This window comes from Manduca sexta, chromosome 25, assembly GCF_014839805.1.
Source record: "Manduca sexta isolate Smith_Timp_Sample1 chromosome 25, JHU_Msex_v1.0, whole genome shotgun sequence".
Lineage (NCBI taxonomy): Eukaryota > Metazoa > Arthropoda > Insecta > Lepidoptera > Sphingidae > Manduca > Manduca sexta.
This window is the reverse complement of record NC_051139.1, coordinates 6,870,639-6,892,272: the sequence shown is the minus strand read 5'-3', so window position 1 is coordinate 6,892,272 and position 21,634 is coordinate 6,870,639. Positions and strand designations below refer to the sequence as shown.

The following is a 21,634-nucleotide window of genomic DNA, read 5'->3' as shown; positions in this document are numbered from 1 at the left end:
TTTCAAATTAGGTTGACTGCGATCCTTCGAGTATTGTGCCCCCATTGCCATGCTCTAACTTTGGTCCTGACTCTATTTTCAAGTACAAAACCATTTAATCACTGCATATCGTTTATAGTTAAACTATTATAATAGTAGGATATACATATGTATACCTATAGATAATATACCTCTAGATATTTACAAACGCAATTATAGAATTGAGGATATCCTCCTATAATTGTGAGGTCGTTGTATTATAAATATCGGACATACCGGTTATTGTATGTTTGATTTGAACTATTAAACGAACGGATTTAGTATTTTGTTGAATATTATGCACGATAGATGGCGGTGTCATTGTGCATTGATGTACTGGACACATAAAAAGGGCTTTTTTTCATTATTATTACCAGGACTAATTTTGTTGTGTCGACTGTAAAAATAATACATAAGTAAAATAGGTTAATAAGACGAGAATTTCATATAATATGTAAGTAGTAAGTACTTGCTACTTACATATTATAACTTATAAAAAAAATAATTAACAGAGATACCACGTGTGCCATGGAAGTAGCACCAACCTTCTCTTGTTCTGTGACGTAAGTGTGTTAAGTGTTACATTATTATGAATTTATAATATATTCATTATAAAGAAATATTTGTTTGCCACATTTCTACGCTTTTACGAGTGTTTTTTTACCTCTTGAACAAATTAAGTTGTAATTTAACGACACGTTTTATGGTATTTTTCTTTCATGAATCATTTATACTGTAGTCGAATATTGCGTTTTGCGCAACAAGCAATAGGTATACAAGATATTCCATTAATTTTTATTTTAATAATGGTTTTTAATTTCACAATTACATGGCATGAAATTAATTAAAACGGTGAAATTGCGTTAATAAGTTAACTCTGGTACTGGTGTTGCCAGATTTATTATTAAAAAAATAGGGAATTGAATTTAAATTTGGAATGTATTAATGAAAAAAAAAATACAGTCTCTACATTCTGTCTACCGTCTCCTCTATACATGATTTAAATGTGAATATCGAGTACATAATCTTGTCAAATGAAAACAGTTTAGGTAGAAAGCTAAGCGAAGGTAAGTGTTAATGAATAGTCAAAGTTTAATAAATATTATAGACATTTTATTTATGATATGATGGATAGATAGACTGCGACGGCGTATAGATTCTAATCTAATATATTCATAAGAGAGACTCTTTTCAATAATAAAACCCGGCTTAGTCATAGCTGTATATTTTTAAAACAGTGCAGATATAGTAAATCACTTTTATATGTTAAAGTAATAAAAAAATACAAAATTCCTCTATTTTCAGGTCTGATGATGTAATAAAAGTTATTTGCCAAATAAAAAAAATATCTTGCAATTACGTTGTTGACTTCACTTGACATAGGTTTGGAGAAGTAAAAAGAAGTTTATAGAAGTATAACATTAATAATTACCATATTCTGTATTAGAATTCAAAAAGGTCTTAAACGCAACAGTAGGTACGTAAATAAATGCCGTGTAGTGTGCGTCAAATAAATGTTATCTGATATGAAATTATGTTCGACAGGTTGATAGCATCAAGCGGTTAATAATTGCGTTTCACTGAATTATTTTTACATTACATGTGTACATTTGACCAAGTTCATTAAATGGCGTGCTTTAATGTTAGTACAAAAAATATGAAATATACATGAATCTATTCAGTGAGAATGTATCTAAAATTTTCAGAATACTTATATTTGTGATATATTACTCAATAATTGCAGGTTACGAGTAGCATTAAACAGCCAAAATCTGGAAAATACCGCCCCCAACCACCTATATTTTTACCTTTGTCATCTTCATCAACATTTTGCGCCCCGTGGGAAATAATTTTAGTATTGAATGTACTGTGTCTCCATAGTCAAAGTTGCATTAATGATGAGTTATGTATTCGTCTGCCAAGTTAAAAATTTTCGCCCTCTGAATTCGCGGCCCGGGCATGGGCCCCGGCTAGTCCCCCCTTAGTTCCGGGGTTGGCATTAAACCGTGAGAATCAAATCAGATAGAAAGAAATCCCGCGCTAGACGAAGATGTCTCGCTGAATATTCACGAATTAAGATTATGAGGCTTGTGTTCACCAAGTGGACGAAAGCCTCATCTGTCCTTTTTCCAACGTTTCGCATTTTGGTTCTCTTACGCACAATACATTGAACTCTTGACGTATTTTAGACCGTCACAAATTACACTTGTCTAAACACGGCCTATATTCTACATCCTGTTTCCACCAACTGTTAGGTACTATAATTTCATTAGCAAATATGCCATTCTAGTGATAGCACTTCGGTAAAAACACTTACATTCAAGTGAATTTGAAGTAATTATAATTAAAGTATTTCCTACTACAGTTTATCTATTAATTATCATATTAATAAGGGCGTTAAAAACTCAGCCATTCAGAAAATTTTATGTCGAACATTTTGTGTACCTTATCTGAAAACCTTTTTTTTCCACTAAACATGCGGGACTTGTGGTGCGAAACAGAGTCGATCCGATCCGATCGAAAGTATAAATACGTCGTCAGTTATAGGTACTTAGTCTATCTGTTATTGGTTTATATTATTATATTGATTGTAAAATATAAAACCATAAAAATTTATATTATACTTAAATGATTACTAAAAGTTTAACAGTCTTAAAAAATTGTAAAAATGTACGTTTTCAACTACATTTATAATCAGTTTGTCGTTCTTATATCTGTTGGGTTTTACACTCACTCTATAAACATAATCAATACGGACACATGATTTTAATGGGAATATTGAAGTTTCGTATATACATTCTGGGAATAATTAGAATATAATAGATTTACTCACGTAACATTTATTTGTCTAACGGTCAAGGCTGGCGCGGTGGAAGCGATTTCTACGATTTTATCATTACATCAAATGAGGGGAAACGATTCATAACTCGGAATGCTTTGAACTGGAATGGACAAACCATTTTGGGTAAAAATACGTAGCCGGTCAGCTGATTAGTACAATTTATGCCTGGCACAGATCCCGTTGTCACACCGCTAATTGAGTTAGAGATATTTACAGTAAATTCATTGACACCACGGCACTAGACGTTATACGTCGCTTTGCGAAGAAAACAATATTCTTTCAATGTTATTTCCTATATCTTAGTAATGCATTATATGAATCGATTGTACTGATATTATAATAATATATTAAGTTTCTAAAAGATTGAGGCGATGTATGGATAGTTGGTAGCCCCCCGCGTATATACCGCGAAATGGATTTGGGTGGAATTTGGCACACGCATAGAACATGTCCTAGATTAACGTATAGGCTATATTTAATCCTTATAGTTTGCTCCCGTGGGAAATATTTGAAATTTCTATTGAATTTTTTAAAAAGATGGCGCTGGCATCGTGTTTTTGGCGCTATTGATCGCTAAAGTGATTTATAGGTTTTAGTGGCAGAAAAGGCATTTCACGCAGACGAATTCGCGAGCAACATCTATTTAAAAATATATCAATATCGTCGGAAAATTACACGGATTCTGGTCAAATACTCGCACGGACAGAACCGAGTGCAAAATTTGTTATGAACTTGTGCATTCTGCATCACTTATTAAAATCAATTCCAACAAAATCACTTCACAAACCTGAAATCGCTGGTTCGGAATCAGCAATGCAATATTCGTGATTAATTATGCGCCAGTTTTGTGGTAATTTATCACAACCAACTTCGGTAAATAACACGAAGGACAGGTCAAAGTGTCGGCTGACTTTACATAACATCACGTACGATGCGCCGATAAACTCAGTTCGCGTTAAATGTACCAGTAGATATTATAAAGCGTTTTATATGTGATTATTAATCGAATATATCCACACGAAAAATATAATATATTATTTGAAGTGTTGCTAACGACGGTGCAAGATGGCTCAGTTTTTAGAAATCATTGAATGTAAGTATGGTGTACTAAATAAATTATGTTAATGCTTAAAAAAACATATGAGGCAATGAGTATTTGTTTGCTTCTGAGTAATAAGAATATTTTTAAGTAAATATGCATTAATGGGTAAAGTATGCATTTTAATTAAGAATAAGTTATGTCCTTTTTTGCTATTTTTATTGAAATCGACCTTTCTATATGCGTTTGACTTATATTAGAGTACACCTATTTCACATATTTTAAGACATTAGCCTTGCCTTATTTGGATAAAATATTTATTATATTTATTCAAATATAATTAACGTAATAAATACTTACTTAAAGGCAAGGACTTATAACATCTGTTCAAACTGAAACTATCAATAAAACTAATATAGTTTTGAATACAGCTGATAGTTATGGTTCTAATATAATCCATAATGTGTATTTGGTGGCAAACTACTAAAGTAACCTATAGTTTAAAGAATAAACAGTATTCTAAAAGGTTAATACTATTCGGGTATTAAACTTCACGAAATACCAACAATGGCTTATGTTAAAATGATTATCGTTGAAAGTAGTAATCGTTCCTCTGTCCGCGGAAAAGGTCTTTTCTGCTATACAACTCAATAAAACTCAATTCCCAATGATTAATTGCTTGGTAATGACTTATTAGTATCTGCATGTCAAATTTTATATTTGTTTAGGGGTTCCTGCGTTTACTCATAACAAATATCCAAACATCTTTATAAAATTTCACATTTTCATAAGTAAATTTGTTTTCTCAGTACTTCGTTATTAATGATACGCATACATGTCTCCATTAATGATAATTGTGATTATTCCTACGTGTACTTAGCTTTACGAAGTATCCAGAGTAGTTTTTAAATACCACTTACTCTTTACACTTGATTAATTGTGACACTTTTTTTAAATAATCTTTTGTATTTTATAGCGATTAGTGTCTATTTATTAGTAACATTGCTGAACTAAGTGAGTAACGTGTTGGTGCGTCCAGGCATCGTAACACCCTAGCTGACGAACAGAAACAACACCGCGTATTTGATACAGTCAGTGTGGACAGGAGTAACGAGTGGAACTAACTTATAATGATTCATTTTCCCATCTGGATATATTTACTTTAACCTTCAATCAGTTTAGAAAACGAGTAACAGAAACAGCTTGCAATCAATGGGATTATTGAAAACATAATGTAATAGCATTGTGTCTGTTATTCTTATTGTCTCTTATTTTATATTTGTATGCATTACTAGGTTGTTACTGCTCTTGGTGGCGGGTTATTTCCTATATCTTAATTATATTAAATTCTCAGTTTTATGTTAAAGAGCTAATTAATTGTGGAAACTTAATTGAGCCATGTACTACTTAATTTGCTTCATTTTAATGTTATTCATTATTGCTTGTATGTTTCCCTTAAAATTCCAATAAATAAATAAATTCATTAGAACACGAAGTCGATAAATTTAATGTGTAGTCCACACTCTTGAACTATTTGAAGTCCACAAATTACAACTTGAATAAACGTTTGTACGTTTATCATGTCTGTTTCTAAGTTATAAGATTATTTCAATTCTAAATTGCACGAATTTAGAGTGTCTCTTGTTTAAAGAAACAATAAAATAAATACAAAACACACACTTTTATTCTCAAAGAGGTAGTAGAGGCAGAGGTCCCGCTAGGATGCTCACTTTTTGTTCCATATGTGTCCTTCCCATAATGTGATTGGGGCGATTCTATAGGCATACCCGGGTCATCTCCAGTGAGTTTGGCTGTATTTCTTAAAAATGTATGATGTAAGTTTTTGCCATTTTTGACCTTATAAGTACTCAAAGGTCTTATGATTTCATAGTCTTTTGATTCTTTTAAGCAATAGGATTGGTTGGCATCGAAAGTTTTTTCATAGATTGCCCATTTTTTTTCAAAATTACTATGAATTAATATCTTGATGTCTTCAAAAATGATGGACTGCCTTCTAAGATGGTTTTTTGCAACTGCAGCGGTTAAGCTGTATTTACTATTCCGTCTCAAAAATTCACTCTGTCTATACTAACATACAAATCTCAACACTTTTTTTTCCTACGGTCATGGCAACATGGCATTGTTGTCTCTATGATTGTAAATATAAATGTCCACGGTCGCTTAGTTGCCTTGGACATGATTATGATGACAGACATACCAGAATATCAACACAATGACCAGCAAAACCATAATAATCTTCAACTCAATATTTCGGTGGCTTTCTGCAAAAAAATTCGAACGCCCAACGAAAAATTTGCAAAATATTACAATTAAAATCTATATCGCGGAAATGTAAAACATGTCAATAGAATCGTCAGCGTGCAAACAATCGTGTTTCAAACAAGGTAATAGCCTACGCACACGAGATTATATACACGAGCGGACGACAGGCATTATAGTATCGATATCAATGCAAATTACACGCGATGCAAACGCGCGTTCACTGCGTTCTTAAATCGCTTGGGAACTGCGTTATCACCTCGTTTAAAAATAAGACGTGTGCGTCAGTCCTAAGCTTAGAGTTCACTTACAAATTACAATACAATGTGTGGATTAGTTATTACACTTCAACGGGTATCGGATTCAGGGTAAATGATAAGCACATTGTCGACATCGGCATCTATGATTGGTTCAGTCAGTTTTTTTTGCAGTTGGAGTTGCGTTTACGTTATAATCATCGAAATTAAATGCATGTAGGCTTAGACTGGTATTGAAATGTTGCCAGAAATAATATTAATAACTTCAATTATAGTGAACACCGGTTATAACGACATTGAAGGCACCGTATCTGAACGCTATATCAGATTGTCATTATATTTCATATTATTATATTTATTTGTTGGAGCATGCCATTTAGTGATTATAACTGATGCATCGTTATAACCGAAGTCGTCATAGCCGGATACGTTTCACTAATATGCATACTGTGACTACATATTCTAAGTGGTAGAGATGAGTTATTTTCAATTTTGTCTACTTGTATCGTAACCATGCCGGTTTGACTGAGGATGTACCGCTCTGTCTCTAAAAACGAATTTATTCCGCTGTCGAATTTCGTATGTGCAGTGAGATGCAATCATGATCAAATAGGATCCTACCTCACTATTATTCTACATACTATTCTTTTTGGACTTGACCACATCAAAAATATAGGTACCAATATGCATAAATCAAGTTTGCAAATCGTTCTAATGATAATTATTAGATTCTACATGAAGGAAAGCCGACAGGACCCTTCGCGACGGCCGACAAGTTACGGGTCCCTTCTCAGGGCGGGATTACCTACCGCTTGCACTTGAATGATTTTTAATTATAATTAAAATAATATTATTAACATTCGATATTGATATTGCAATGACATTGTAAAATTTATTGCACTTTGAATTAACTTTTTTTTTTACTTTACGAGCACTGATAAAATATGCTATCTTTGTCAATAGTTGCGACCAGGTGAAAAAGATGAAAATTGAAATATGGAACGTTTGTTTTATTGTACTTTTCAGGAGTCAGATAAATATTTTTCTATTATTTTTTTTTAAATAAATAGTTTTGCAACGGCTATAATTATTTACTAGTATACAAAATTAGCATGATAAGTAATTAAAATGATGTGGCACACAATTAAAACGAAAGCTGGGCATGTCGAAACTGTAACGCTTCCTTATTTACCAATTGAACCCTAAAAACAAGGTCAGTGGCGGTTCGAACAACAGGTGTAAAACAAAACTACAAACTCGCGGCCAACGTCCGTGTTCCTAGACGAAAACTTTAAACAATCTTCTTAAGGTGGTAGCTCAAGGTCCATTTTCATACATTTTGTTTCGGCTTTAATCTGGGTAACTAAACAAGTATTGGCAAGTAAAGAATTTAAATTCACGTCTAGTTAGTGATTAGTTCTCGCAGTTGAAAGAAAAATGTAAAAATAATTAATAATCATGGATATTTCTGCCTTTAAAATTTCGTCATATTAAATTTTAAAGGCCGAAATATCCATGATTATTAATTATTTTTACGTTTTTCTTTCAACTGCGAGAACTAATCACTAACTAGACGTGAATTTAAATTCTTTACTTGCCAATACTTGTTTAGTTACCCAGATTAAAGCCGAAACAAAATGTATGAAAATGGACCTTGAGCTACCACCTTAAACAACAAACTCATTGATATAGGAAAATGTTTTTATATTTTTTTATTAACAAATCATAAATATGTATATTTACCAAGTTAGAGTCCAATTGAAGCGGAACGTAAACACATGTCTTTTGCCTCTATACTGTGTAATGCGAACGTCTACATTATACATGGAAACGTGTTTTGCGATGACGATGGCGTAAAAATTACATACCACGACCTGTAGTAATAAAGAATTAATAAAGACATTGTTCAATGCCTTTTCTTCATTCGTAAACTGACAAGACGTACTTAATTAACGTATGGTAAAAAAAATTAATGCTAAAAGTTTCGACTTAAAACTAATTATTTTTTTTAATGCTTATAAGTTTCGACTTGAGCATTGTTACCAGATATCTTAAAAATATTACCTGTTGTCCGTTTTATTTAAATTATTGTAGACTATACCCGCAAACAACCGGACTGGTTAGCGTTCGTTTTATTACCTTCTGGGTATGCGTATGTACTAAAATACCAACTGATAACCTTATCTGCTCAATTAATGTGTCAACAGCACTATCTGGTTTGTTAATAACAATACTAATGAACGTCAGGTACAGTCGTTGATAAAATGCATATCATATGAAAATATTATGGCGTTTCAAATGGAATTGGTAAAGGCTGCGCGTGCGCTGTAATGTGGCTAATCTTGTATAGTTTCGTAATTACCGAAACCGCTGAATGCAGTGTTTTGCTTTAATTACCCAAGTGTACGATTTAAATTGTGCTATAATCGAAGCTTATCATCTTATACCAGTTTTACTAAATATAGGTATTTATATTTTTATATACAAACAACAATAATGAAGGTTTTCTGGAGTATTTATGAATTGGAAGTGTTTAAAGATTTATTATGGGAAAGTCGTAAAATAAAAACATCAACATAAAATCAGATAACCCATATTTTTTGTAACCAAGATTTGGGTGCTCCTAGAATGTGATGATGGATATCATGAATAATGTACTTGTAGCCCTTTAGTATAATTTCTACAAAGTAGATAACTTCTCAACTATTACAATATTTTTTTGCGTTTATACTGCAGTTATTTTTTTTAATTAACCTCACCTCTTAGCTCTAATATTACCGTCAAATATTATGTTTATCAAAAAACATACTATACCCAACTGAGGCAGCCCTGTTCTGGCATTTCTCGAATAATAAATAATTACTAGCGATACAGGAGCCGTAGGTCATTGAAGAGTTTCTTTGGATATCTTATATGTCAGTATACAACTTGGTATTCTGACTACTATCCTCATTTGCCGTTGACATTAAATAATATCTACTTATTGTTGATTATAATGAACAGATCTTAATATCAATATATCGGACTCGGAGGCAAATTCTTTTATTTATAAAATTGTTAAGATACTCGTTTTTAATGTTTGACCATTTGGTTGTAGTATATTAATATTTATCCACAGCTGTACACACAGTAATATACCAAAATAATTTCTTTCTCGCATTAAAAGTTATAATGAGTAATTAGTTTTTAAATATGTATGTGCTGCCATCGCATGTTGTAATGTTTAGGTCCGTGTGATAAGTCGCGTATTAATTTTCATTTTAATATAACAATGACGATTGAACATCATCTATTCCTATTTTCTTTCATCTGATCTAACAAAATCAACTCAGCTTACCATTCGAGTAAAACCAAAGAAACCTCAAACATGGACAAGTTGAGTTCAGGTACTTAAATTATAAATAATAACTATTATTGTTTAATCGTTATTGTCTCGAAACAATGTATGGATTGTCGATGTTATTGTTTCGCGTTTGGTCGTCCAGATCGCTGTGGGTCGCAGCACGCGCGACCATGCTATAGACGTGGACTTGACCCTTGAGGGGCCTGCTGCGAAGGTGTCCAGGAGGCAGGCCACCATCAGGCTGCGCAACAGCGGGGACTTCTTCATGTCCTCTGAGGGCAAGAGACCAATCTTCATAGACGGCAAGCCCATACTCCAGGGGAACAAAGTGAAGCTCAATCATAACAGTATTATTGAGGTATGTGCTGCGTATTTGCCGATCTGTTTATACCTAGGTACTTTTGTGATTACGTCACGTTTTTTTTTAAGTTCATTAAATAACCAAGGGCCCCCTAACTGGATTTAAATGACAACCAGTTTTCTTAATAACCTTTTTATTTTGGTAATAACCTTGCGGGTTAAACCTTATACCAGCTTTACACTAATAATAACTGGATTGTAAACTAGTCTACACTTACCGTAAGGTTTGACCTAACCGGGGTTAAATCCTTACAAGAGTACCCTTCTCGGCCTTTGTAAATAAGAAGATAAATTCATTGCAGACTTAAATTTTCTTTGATAAGTATATCGACGGGTGCAAAGGAAAAAGAGTTATATACAAAACAGCTAGTTTTCAGGAGAGCGTATAATAAGAAAAAATGCTCCCATTTTGTTTATTTCAAACTAAATTTGTTGAAATTTTCATTACCGCTTTATTATTTCATATGGCATCAACATGTATATTTATTTTTTAGTTAGTCACTGCAATAATAAAAAAATCTCAAAATTGTAGTTAACTTTTTTCACTTTGCACCCGTCGATATGCTACTTCTTGCCGCCTTTTTTACATGAATATGTTTTACTTCAATTCCTACTAATTATTAAAATTGAGAGCCCAAAGCATCCTTGTTACATCCTTTTAATTATCATCTTCAGCTACGTAAAGTCCACTGCTGAATATAGGCCTGCCCTAAAGATTTCAAGGTGGACCTGTCGAAAGCGGCCTGCAACCAGTTTATTCCTGTTAATTATACTTGACATTTAATAATTGGAAGAGATTATTGCAGAGTCATTGGTGCAGATTGCAATCACACATTAATTTGACGTAAATAACTATTCTTGGCTAAGCTATTTAATATTATGAAACCGTCAATTGTGAACCATTTCTGACCGAAGGTTACATTACCATAACATACTTTGTATGCAGCTATGTAAAGTATAAATTAGTATCATGGTAATTTCTTTTTATTTTGCGAGCGATTGCACATATCGATATCGATAATTTAGCATCATGTTCCAAATGAGTTTTAAAATAATAATTTATTTGATTGGGAGAAACCCTTTTTGAAAAATCTTAAGCTGTAGATTTGATCTGAGTTTCAATTCATCAGTGAGTTAAGTTGTTAATAAGTATTACGTTTTGAGCATGGAAGTAAAAACTATAAGGTTGTATGAAAGTAAAAACCTTCCTATTTGATATTCATTTCGAAATTAAAAGATTAAACACGGGCTCAAATATATGTCTAAACAAGCTAATAAAAAAATGTTTTCCCATTATGACATCTTTTTTATAATGCGCCAATAATTTTGTGAAAATTCATTCTTAATTTTATTGACAACAATATCTACATACTCATATAACATGTTGTTTTTACACAGATAGCGGGTCTTCGCTTCGTGTTTCTGGTGAATCAAGACTTGATAAACGCAATCCGCCAAGAAGCTGTGAAAGTCAACATCCCTGTTTAATTTGTTTCTGAATAAATAATATCACCAACTATTTGAGAACACATTTATTTGGTCATTTTAGAACAATTCAAAACTAGGTACCACTCGAAAACGATACATATACCCATTAATAACAATATTACATATTTTATGACCACACACCGTACTGCTTTAATGTACAACAATCATTTCAGGGCAAACACTTCAATTAGGTCTATCACGATATATTATCACGTGCGTTATTAGCGTAAGAAGATATGCATTAATATTATATGACGAAAACAAATCCCTTTTAACAGTAATAACTAAATCCATAACCCTTAATAATTTAACCACATTAAAATATACCAAATCACTTTAAAGTTATAACAATGGCCAACATGTGCAGGGAAATAAAACAACAATCCACTCAATAGTGCTCAACAAACATACAATACGTAGTAGACTATGAATATAAAACAAAATAACTTATGAATAAGAGTTAAACCAACATTAAATGTTAATTAGTATCAGTCATTGCTTTGCAGCAACGCAACATCATTTCAGAGGCCCACATTTGTTTTTAACGCGCTTACAACCCGCTGAAAAACGAGCACAAGGAACCATATAAAAGGCTTTTAGACATTCAAACCTCAATATATTTTATAATATAAAAAACATTTAATTTTCATTATCAAAATGTGTAGTGTCTTTTTATTGAAATATTTATAAGTTTCGTTCACAATGCATATACAGTAAATAATAATTTTGTCAGTAAAAACATAAATATATCAAAATATTGTTTAATTATGGAATTTAAAGTATACGTTGCTCTAAGGTACAGCGGACGACGGAAATTTTGTTGCGACGTGCTAAGTTTATGGGCGTAACTTGCCAAATACGGTAATTTATATAAATAGTTAGGATATTTTCACAAAATATAGACAGTCATTAAGAACTTTCAAAATGTCACTGGACACAAATATTTTGTCTTTGTACATTTATTACCCATAGTTACACAATATAATATTTAAAACTACTTTACATGTTTTAGTTAAATATACTCTATAATAAATAAAACAGTCCATTCAATCACCTAGCACTTTCTCATTACATGAATTTATAAATAAAATTGTATACTAATCTATGAATATCTACGAAGGCAACACTCGCAATTCATGTTTACGCAGGACTTAAAAGCAGATATTTGGTATATTTACTGAACACCCTGTACACGATATCAAAATAGTGTTTTATTAATAATAGGCACAATCAGGCAAAACTATTACACGATGAGTGCCTCGACTATGAGATCAACAATATAACTTTCGAAAATGTATGCTTGGTGTTAATAACAAAAATGGACATTTTACAGTATCCAATAATATACATTATTTTAATGTAGCGTAATATCAGCAGTAGAAGAAGGCACTGTCAACGCATCCCATGCAGGTTTACAAATTGCAACAGTAAGTGGCATACATACAATGGACATTGTCTTGCACCTAACGTACTGCATTCTGCAAAGTACATACCGGAAACTATGTAGCTCTATTTTAATAAGGCATCACCTTGTGGTGGAAATATCGTTATCTTAAAATATTTTATCTATCAGCTGAATTAATAAACAGTGGCATTTCGCAAACACCTCAAATGGTAGGTGAATATATTTATTTTGTAATAATTTAAAGGTACTCTTTCAACAATAATATTATTTCTGAGTATTGGCTTTGGTTATTTCACGCTTTAGTTTTATTACCTACCTACACTATGCTTTACTGCAACATCGTAACAAAACTATATTGAATGACGTTGGACAAACTCATACTACTTATAGATACACGGTACATGTTAACACGGCGTTACATGGTACATTAATAAAATTATAGTGTGCTCTCTTTGTACTTCACCTACAATAAATAGCACATCTATATATCTTAATCGAAAATAGATATGATTAAAATATGTGCTTATAATTTATGTGAGCAATGTTAAACCCTTCCACAATCCATCATTTACAGTTCTAATAAATAATTCTATAATATATACAGTGGATGTCGACACACGGAATTAGCCTTCAATTGTAAAAATACAATGCTTGGTACAGATCAAGCACCTGTATAACGTACCTACGTCTGATTGTATTTTCATTTTAAACAATTTCTATAAATGCTTTACTCCATAACAATCTAGTGAGCACCTTAAATATAACGTAAAGTTAACTCAGAAATTATATATACAGGCTGAGTTTTTTTTCTATCGCGGGTCTAAATGTTTATATCACCGAAAGGCTGTCTCAAACAACCTGCTCGTCGGATACTTTGTGCCGAACAAGAATAGTATTTACTACTTCAATAGTGCTGAAGTTTGCAATACATATTATATATTTTAGTAACTTCTATTGTACGTACTTTGTTAATTCTATTAGTAAAAAATACTCTTCATAGTCTATTTTGCCTTGGTAAAAGATGTTTATGATTTTTTTTTATCGAAACATAATATAACTTGTTAAATGATGTTAATAACTTTAGACGGTTGTAAAAAAAATATTTATCTATCTTCCTTGGTATGGCAGCTGTCACACAGATCGCTGCTAAAAAAATCAGCCTGTATACACGCAGTCGTCAGTATTTATTATTAGGGTCGCTCACTTTATCGCCAAAGAGATTTGTTGATAACTATACAAACTACCTGAATATATTCCATAAAGAAAAAATAAAACCTTTTATTTCATATCATTATCATAAACTTAACATCGAGAAATATCAGTATTATCCGAAAATATTATGTCTTAGAAATAGAATTAATTCCTAACACTCATTATGGCTATCCCTACATTCATTAGAAGGTTTCTTCTGTATACCTACAATTAAATAAAATATTTACAACATAATTATAAATGGAATGACAGTAGCAAAACAAATTTATAAACTTTGAAATACAGTAACAAAATACAGATCAGATCAAATTGCACTATTAAACAATGCATACTTTGTCTTTTTTTCCATATCACACTTAGTACAGAATTTGGCTTCGTAATACAAACTAGATTTAAGAAATAAACTAATGTGGGTAACTACTAAATAAAACTAAAATGGAATTGTAGGAATGATATTTACGAGACCTTAGTTAGGGTGGGATCCTTCGATAAGGAAGTAGCCAGTATATTTGGCCGACTTGGACTTGATAACTAAACGCAAGGAACGTCAAATAAACTCCCTCAATAGCTATGTTTTAATCTTATTGTATATTTTAGCTGGCCCGTCGATGAGTCGCTCAGTTTGGGTTGTGATATTATAAATTTTGTACTGCTCGCGGATTTGTATTTATGAAATTTTTCGATTAAGACAAACGCATTTTTTCTATGACTGAAAATCGCTCTCGTTTTTCTTCGCGTTGCCATTTTATCAATGAAATGATTTTTTTCCAAAAATACCCATGGTTGCCATTTTCTTCCAGTTAGATCTGGATTAAACGTATCTTTGTTTGACGTACTAGCATAATGGGAACCATTTTCACTTTTCTTAATAACTACTTTAGGTATAGATTTCTTAACTTTCTTATTTTTCTCCTTGTGCATCTTAATTTGTATTTCATCTATACTTTTAAGAACATCTTCAAAATTTGGTTTTGGTTTCTTTGGAAGCTTAGAAGGCACACTACTTTGTTTATTAAACTTTGGTTCATCTTTGGACGTTTTTATTTGCTTTAGTTTTAATAAACTGTGTTGAGGTAAGGATAACTTTACTTTAAGATCACGAATAGTTTCTTTTATTGGTGGAATGTATTTTTGAGCAGCTTTTGTAAGCAAAGGCCTTTTTGAATTGAGTTTATCATTTGGATTTACATAATCGGTTTTCTCTGTAAATTTGCATGATATATTATTATTGTTATTTACATTAAATGAATTAATTTGAGATATTTTCGTGCCTTTATAATTAGTAATTTTTAATAGTAAGCTAGAATTCTTTTCTTCAGACGTAGTAGATGAAACCTCGGGAGAACTAGATATTGCATAATTAGTGCTGTTATCTTTATACTTATAAGAAAAAACGTTATCAATACTAGATTCGCAAGAATGCACGGTAACATCTTGTTTTTTTTCAAACGTTTTTGAACTGCTATGTTCCATTTTTATATTATTTTCTACATCATTAATAACACTAACACAATTTTCTTTGCGGCTTAATTCCGATAAAATATCAATATTTGTATTTTCTGCTTCGTCTGGAGGTACAATACATTCAAGAGGCCCGGAAGAAATTACGCATTCGGTGTTATCACATGGTGAGCCGCTGTGACTATTGGATTCCGAAAGAATTTTTAACAACTCATTGTCATACAGTCCATTAAATATCTCACAATTCTGATGTTCTCTCAGCAATAATGATCTATTTTCGTTTATTTGTGAGGACTCGCATAGCTTAAGTATTTCGGGGTCACTGTAATTAACGGCATCTTCATACTTAAGACTGCCAGCTAACGCATCATGCTCGTTGTCACAATTTATGTAACTATTTGATTCTTCATTATTCCAAAAATCATTTTCCGTTGGAGTAGAAGCAGTACTTATAACAATATCTTCAGCAATATCGTCACTGACGACAGTTTCCATACATCCGATATCCTCAACCCAAGTCTCACCAACAGCTACATCACAGTCCTCATTGACTGTAATATTTTCAGGATATTCACAATTTATCTCTTCTTCGCATGAGATGGTCTCGCTTGTAACCTCCAAATTGTTTTCTTCACATGTATAAGTATCGTTTACTTCATTTAAATTGTCTTCTGAGAGCTCGGTGTAGCAAATTTTATCTGCCTCATCATTATCTTCAGTTAAGATAGTATTATCCTCTATCAATATGCAAAAGGACACATCTTCATTGTAAACTGCAGATATGGAGTTTCTTCTATTATGTTGTAATATATTACATAAATTTTGAGCAATAATTTCAGAATCGTTTATATTTTCAGCATGAACAATTTTTCTGCGTTTAAATGGCCAAACAACAGAAATCTCTTCTCGTTTAGATTGTTTCGTGTTGATCATGTCTAAAGCAGAATCTGACAATGACCTCTTTAAAGACTTACTATGATTGTTGGTAATTTGTTTAATAGTAAATGAATCAATTCTATTTTTCTTTTCACCTTTTGCGACATTATTTTCAACGTGAGTATTTAATGATTGCTCTTTCAAATCCAATTCCAGGCCAACTTGATCAAATTCTTCAGAAATTCCGGGCTTAGATGTGCCATTAGCACATATGTTTTCATCATTTTTTTTATTTATTATCCTACATTTCGTATCTTCATCAATATCAACTGAAGATTCATCATTATGTATATGTCGTGGAGGATTATTTTCGGAGTTATCCATTTCATCATTAGTATTTTTTGTATGAAACTTCTCAACGCATATAGGCTCTAATAATGTGTTGGTTTCCGCTTCAATAACTCTCTCAGACTGCAATGTTTCATTACTGTTAACACTATTGGAAATACTTTCACAAACCGTAGATTCAGAGGAAATTAGGTCATTTAAATTGGCTGAGCAGGATTCTTTCTCTATATCTAACAATTTTGGGACCACTTCCAAAGTATCGATGTCTACGGATACTTCACTTTCTTTCGAATATAACGAAGTGCAGCAAATTCCTTCATCAAACATGATAAGTTTTTGAATCCACGGCGAGTAAAGTTCTTTGCTGCCATACCCGTAGAACTTCGTAATATCTCGCACGGATTCATTACCCTTTTGAATATCATTCTTATTATTTTCTAAATCTTCTTCATTGTCTATTTCATGATTAGAATCCATTTCCTTAGTGAAATTCTGTTTTTCATTTATACTCTCGAATTCTTCGCCAAAATTAGACACTTTAGTAATATCAGTTTTTTGTTTAGATCCACAAATTTCCATAACATCATGCAAATCTTCTTCTTGCTTGGGCTTTTCGGAAACTGTTATAATAGTATTGTCCGCTATTTCTTGATACTTTCTACTACTATTGTCTTCTTCATTGACTTTCTGTGGTACCTGAACAGCAGATTCAGGTTGTAAAATATCTTTATTATTTTCATTTTTAGTGATGTCGCTTTCACCAACGGATGTGTCACTTTCAGGAAGCTCTTCACTTTTTGATATTATATCTTCTGTTGGTTTAATAACATTACACCTTCCATATAATTCGTTACAGGCAGCAATCTCTTGGGCTTCATTCTCATATTTAATAGCATCTGGGCTGCTTACACTAGTTTTCACTTGTAGTTCAGGCAATGTTTCTTTATCACTTTTAATAAATGTTTCAACTAGAGCTTTATTTTCTTCTTTAATTTGTAGTCTTGGGACTTCTTTTTGTATTGTATCTTGACATGTGGTAATTTTCTCCGGAGCGCATAGTAAATCAGGAGGTGTATCAATTTTTCTTACATTATTAGCAACATCTAAACATATTCTTTCAGAACTAGAAACAAAAGAATCTATATTAAGAGCTGGGGCAATAAATGCGGTTTCATTTTCTGTACGTTTGTCAGTAGATGAAAGGTCATTGATTTCTTTGCTCAGCACACCTTCCTTATCTAAATTAGTACATTTTGTTACTTCTTCTTTATTTCCATATAAAACATAACCTTCGTTCAATATTTCCTTTTTAGAAAATTGTACTGGCTCACAATTTTTCACGGTATTAGTACTAATTTCAAAGGATTCACCTGCGATTTTAGGTAGCCTAAAATCTATTGCCATTTCTGGAGAATTAGGTGCAACATCAATAGATTTAGTTTCATGTACACTATTGTTATTTGGAATCGTATCAGCTAAGAAATCTTCTTGTAAAGGTAAATTATCAGAATATGGTTGATTAATTTTATTTATGATATATTGTTCCTTACTATTTTCTAAAACTTTTAAATTTTCAGGATTTTTTATAATAACGCTATCGGTTCTGATAGCTTTTACGGCCAATTTATCTGGTCTAGCATCAGATGTGTTTGTTTTAGTTTTTCTATATTTACTTAATTTTGTGAATTCTCTTTCTGTTTCAACTTTAGGAGAAACTAAATTATTACCGACATTTTCAGGTTTATTATCAATTATTATCTTGCCAGTTTCATCTAAGTCACTAAACTCTGGCAAATCCTTTAAATGTGATTTTATAACTGGTTCTCCTTTATTTGCATTAATGAATTGTTGATTGACCTCGGGAAAGTTTAATTCAATGTCGTTATCAAGTCTTGGTAGTGAAGCTAAACACACACCTGCATTACTTTCTAAGTCTTGAATGCTATAGTTTGTTTTAATTGAATTAGTGATAGGGTTAGAAAATTGGGTATTTATCATATTACAACTCGAAATTTCTTTGCTATCTTCCAATATAAGTTGATCTTGTCGGGTATCAGAAATTTTACAGTGTTCAATGTTATCTATTCCGTTTAACATTGGTGATGAAATCATTGACAGAGGATTTGTTACTTTTTCTATGACTCTTTCATTTAATATATTCTGAACAGGAGCAGCAATTTCAACATTTAACATTTTAGGGCTACATGGCTTTATTTCGAAATTACACCCTACCTCTTTATGAATAACGGATTGGCTAATTTTTGCTTCTACATCCAACGGAGATATTGGCCTAGGCAATGTACCGATAGAATGTTTAGGCGCACACTGCTTTGTAGGAGCATGAAATTCTTTAGGTACAGGCATTTTAAAACCATGCATATTAGAAGATTCAATTACTTCTTCAAACTGATTAAGTAATTCAATACTGTTGTAGCCTTTAATGTTTTCTGGTAGCTTGGACACTTTTTGAATGTGTTCATACTTACTCAGTTCTTCACTTGGTACATTAACTAATCCTAGAACATAAAGTTGCTCCTGATTATTCATGACTCCATGCGGTTTTGAAGCATTATTTGGTTCATTAGAATTATTTTGCACTACAATATCTTTACTAGAACTATTGTCAGGATTATCATCATCACCTTCGTTCCACATTTGTAAAAATTTTCTAACATCCATATCCTTTTTGTCTTTATTATCTGTGCTACTATTATTGTTATTTCTAATTGTTTTGGATAATGGAGGAGCAGTTCTAATGATAGGACCATATCTAGGATCATAATATCTTGTATAATAATCATTTGGTATTCTGCTATTTCCTAAATCTATACTCCTTACACTTGTTGTTGAAGACTGGCTTACATATGCACAGTCTTCATGTGTTATGGCATGTGTTTGTAAAGTATCATTACTTGTATTAGAGTCAGTAGGTGAAATTGCTATTGCATTTGGGGAAAACTGTGTAATTAACCTTTGCGTAGGACTATTCAAATTTATTGTATGATTAAAATTTTTATAATGGTTAACATATTCATAGTTCTTTATTTGAGGGTTGTCTTTTTTGTAATAAGAATGAGGAGGCACTGAATGCATGTTTATTGGGGGATAATTGGGACCAATTACTTTTGGGATTGCATGATGTCTAGAAATTTCATTGGGATAGAAACCCTCAGATGGTGGAAATGGTTTTGCTCTAGTATTATCATATTCTACATATATTTTGCCATTGCTATCATAAGGGAGTTTATTTGAGGTTGCTGCTTTTAATGCACTATCCTGTGGGTATGTTGGTATTTTAGATTGCGAATTGTTACTCAACACAGGTCCATATTGAGGGTGCATCTGATTACGATATGCTATATTGTAACTACCTTGCTGACCAATTGGCCTTTGATACCCTTCCATCATAGATTCAGGCATTCTACTATCTATATACTTAAAATGAGGATACCCAGAATATGGATGAAGAGGTAACGATTTAGGTAGCTCATATTTCTGTGGAGGACATGGGGATGGGTGAAAAGGGTTGGAATAATTGGTAACATAATCATACCTTGGTTGCGGATATCTCTCCTTCACATTTGGATATGGCTTGAAGCGGATGTTTGGTTCTGTATAGTAATGTTCTGGATATATGTAGCCACTCTCTTCTGGAATTGTCCTATGGGGTCTTGCTACAGATACAGGTCGAGGACCAGCACAGCTGGGATATTCAGGGAACTGATACATGTCAGATGAGACATATGGTCTCTGAGGACGAACATTGATCCCACTGGGAGGCCAACCGTGTGGAGGTCTCCCAAGTCCTGAATTCACATTTGGTAAACACATTTCTACACTTCGTATATTCTTTGGGTCATTAGTAGTATTATTAACAGAGTAAGGCACTTCACAATACTTTGCATCAGAAGTCACATTCACCTTTTGTATGAAACCAGCATCTTCATTAACTTTAACAGAATTGTATGTTGGAGGCACCATAATACGCTGCATGTTTTCTTGGAATGTTTGTCTTGGAGATATATTCCTTGTTGGATTAAGATAGGCAGCAGTCTTATGTGGATATTCAGGTGGACGATGGTACACATTATCCGGGCATGGCCACGGCTCGACTGGTGCTTTTTTTAAATACGCATCATTAGGCTCAGACGGCGGGACAACTCGATCGGGCCCAATGACTGCGCACGGACGCGCGCCCGCCGTGTCCACTTTAGCCGATGGATTTGATCCGATATCTTGATATGACTTATTTTTGTTACATTGGAGCGACGTTCCGCTCTGGGCGTACTTACTGCCATCGCTGCTTCGTTCACTCAAAATGGGCTCAGTCCTCAAGTCTTTAGCGTCCATTGTCACCAAAATGTTGACACATATTATATCTTAGTGTCCTCATTCTTTAACCGTGTGTTGATTCACAATTTATCCAAAAGCACTGTGACCAACAAATCCCAAATATCATTTCCATGCTGAAATATAAACAAAATATTAGTATCAATGACAACTGTCAAAACACTGCCACATAGACTTATTTCAGTACTTGTTCGGGAAATGAATCTTAGTATTACACAAATTTTCAACACGTAAGTATCGTATACCTTAATTATTTCTGTTATTTTACGCTTTATCAATATTATTTCCAAGGAAACACCGATTTATTGCGACCCTCGGCTGTCGCCCATTTGTTAGTGTTACCACCGCAAATATT

The 21,634-nt window shown here is 32.7% G+C and overlaps 2 protein-coding genes and 1 long non-coding RNA gene across 5 annotated transcripts in view; 1 reads left to right on the top strand and 2 right to left on the bottom strand.

Annotated features, from left to right (window-relative positions):
• LOC115441728 (microspherule protein 1) overlaps positions 1-11,658 on the top strand; it is a 23,539-nt gene extending 11,881 nt beyond the window's left edge. For both annotated transcript variants that reach the window (XM_030166626.2, XM_030166627.2), the window contains 2 exons: positions 9,922-10,137; positions 11,538-11,658. In XM_030166626.2, the coding sequence (XP_030022486.2) occupies positions 9,922-10,137; positions 11,538-11,627 (306 nt within the window). In that variant the 3' untranslated portion in view covers positions 11,628-11,658. The remainder of the gene's footprint in view (positions 1-9,921; positions 10,138-11,537) is intronic.
• Positions 601-8,589, bottom strand: LOC115441731. Of its 2 annotated transcripts, XR_005113020.1 has the most exons (3): positions 8,501-8,589; positions 8,180-8,310; positions 601-6,181 (listed from the first exon to the last, which is right to left on the bottom strand). It is a non-coding gene; the product is annotated as an uncharacterized LOC115441731 (long non-coding RNA). The 2 variants fall into 2 exon arrangements; XR_003938495.2 differs by lacking the exon at positions 601-6,181 and having other exon boundaries at positions 8,124-8,310.
• LOC115441727 lies at positions 11,657-21,634 on the bottom strand. The gene is made up of 2 exons (XM_030166625.2): positions 21,525-21,634; positions 11,657-21,395 (listed from the first exon to the last, which is right to left on the bottom strand). The coding sequence occupies exon 2, from the start codon at positions 21,277-21,279 to the stop codon at positions 14,806-14,808; it is 6,474 nt and encodes a 2,157-aa protein (XP_030022485.2). The 5' UTR covers positions 21,280-21,395; positions 21,525-21,634; the 3' UTR covers positions 11,657-14,805.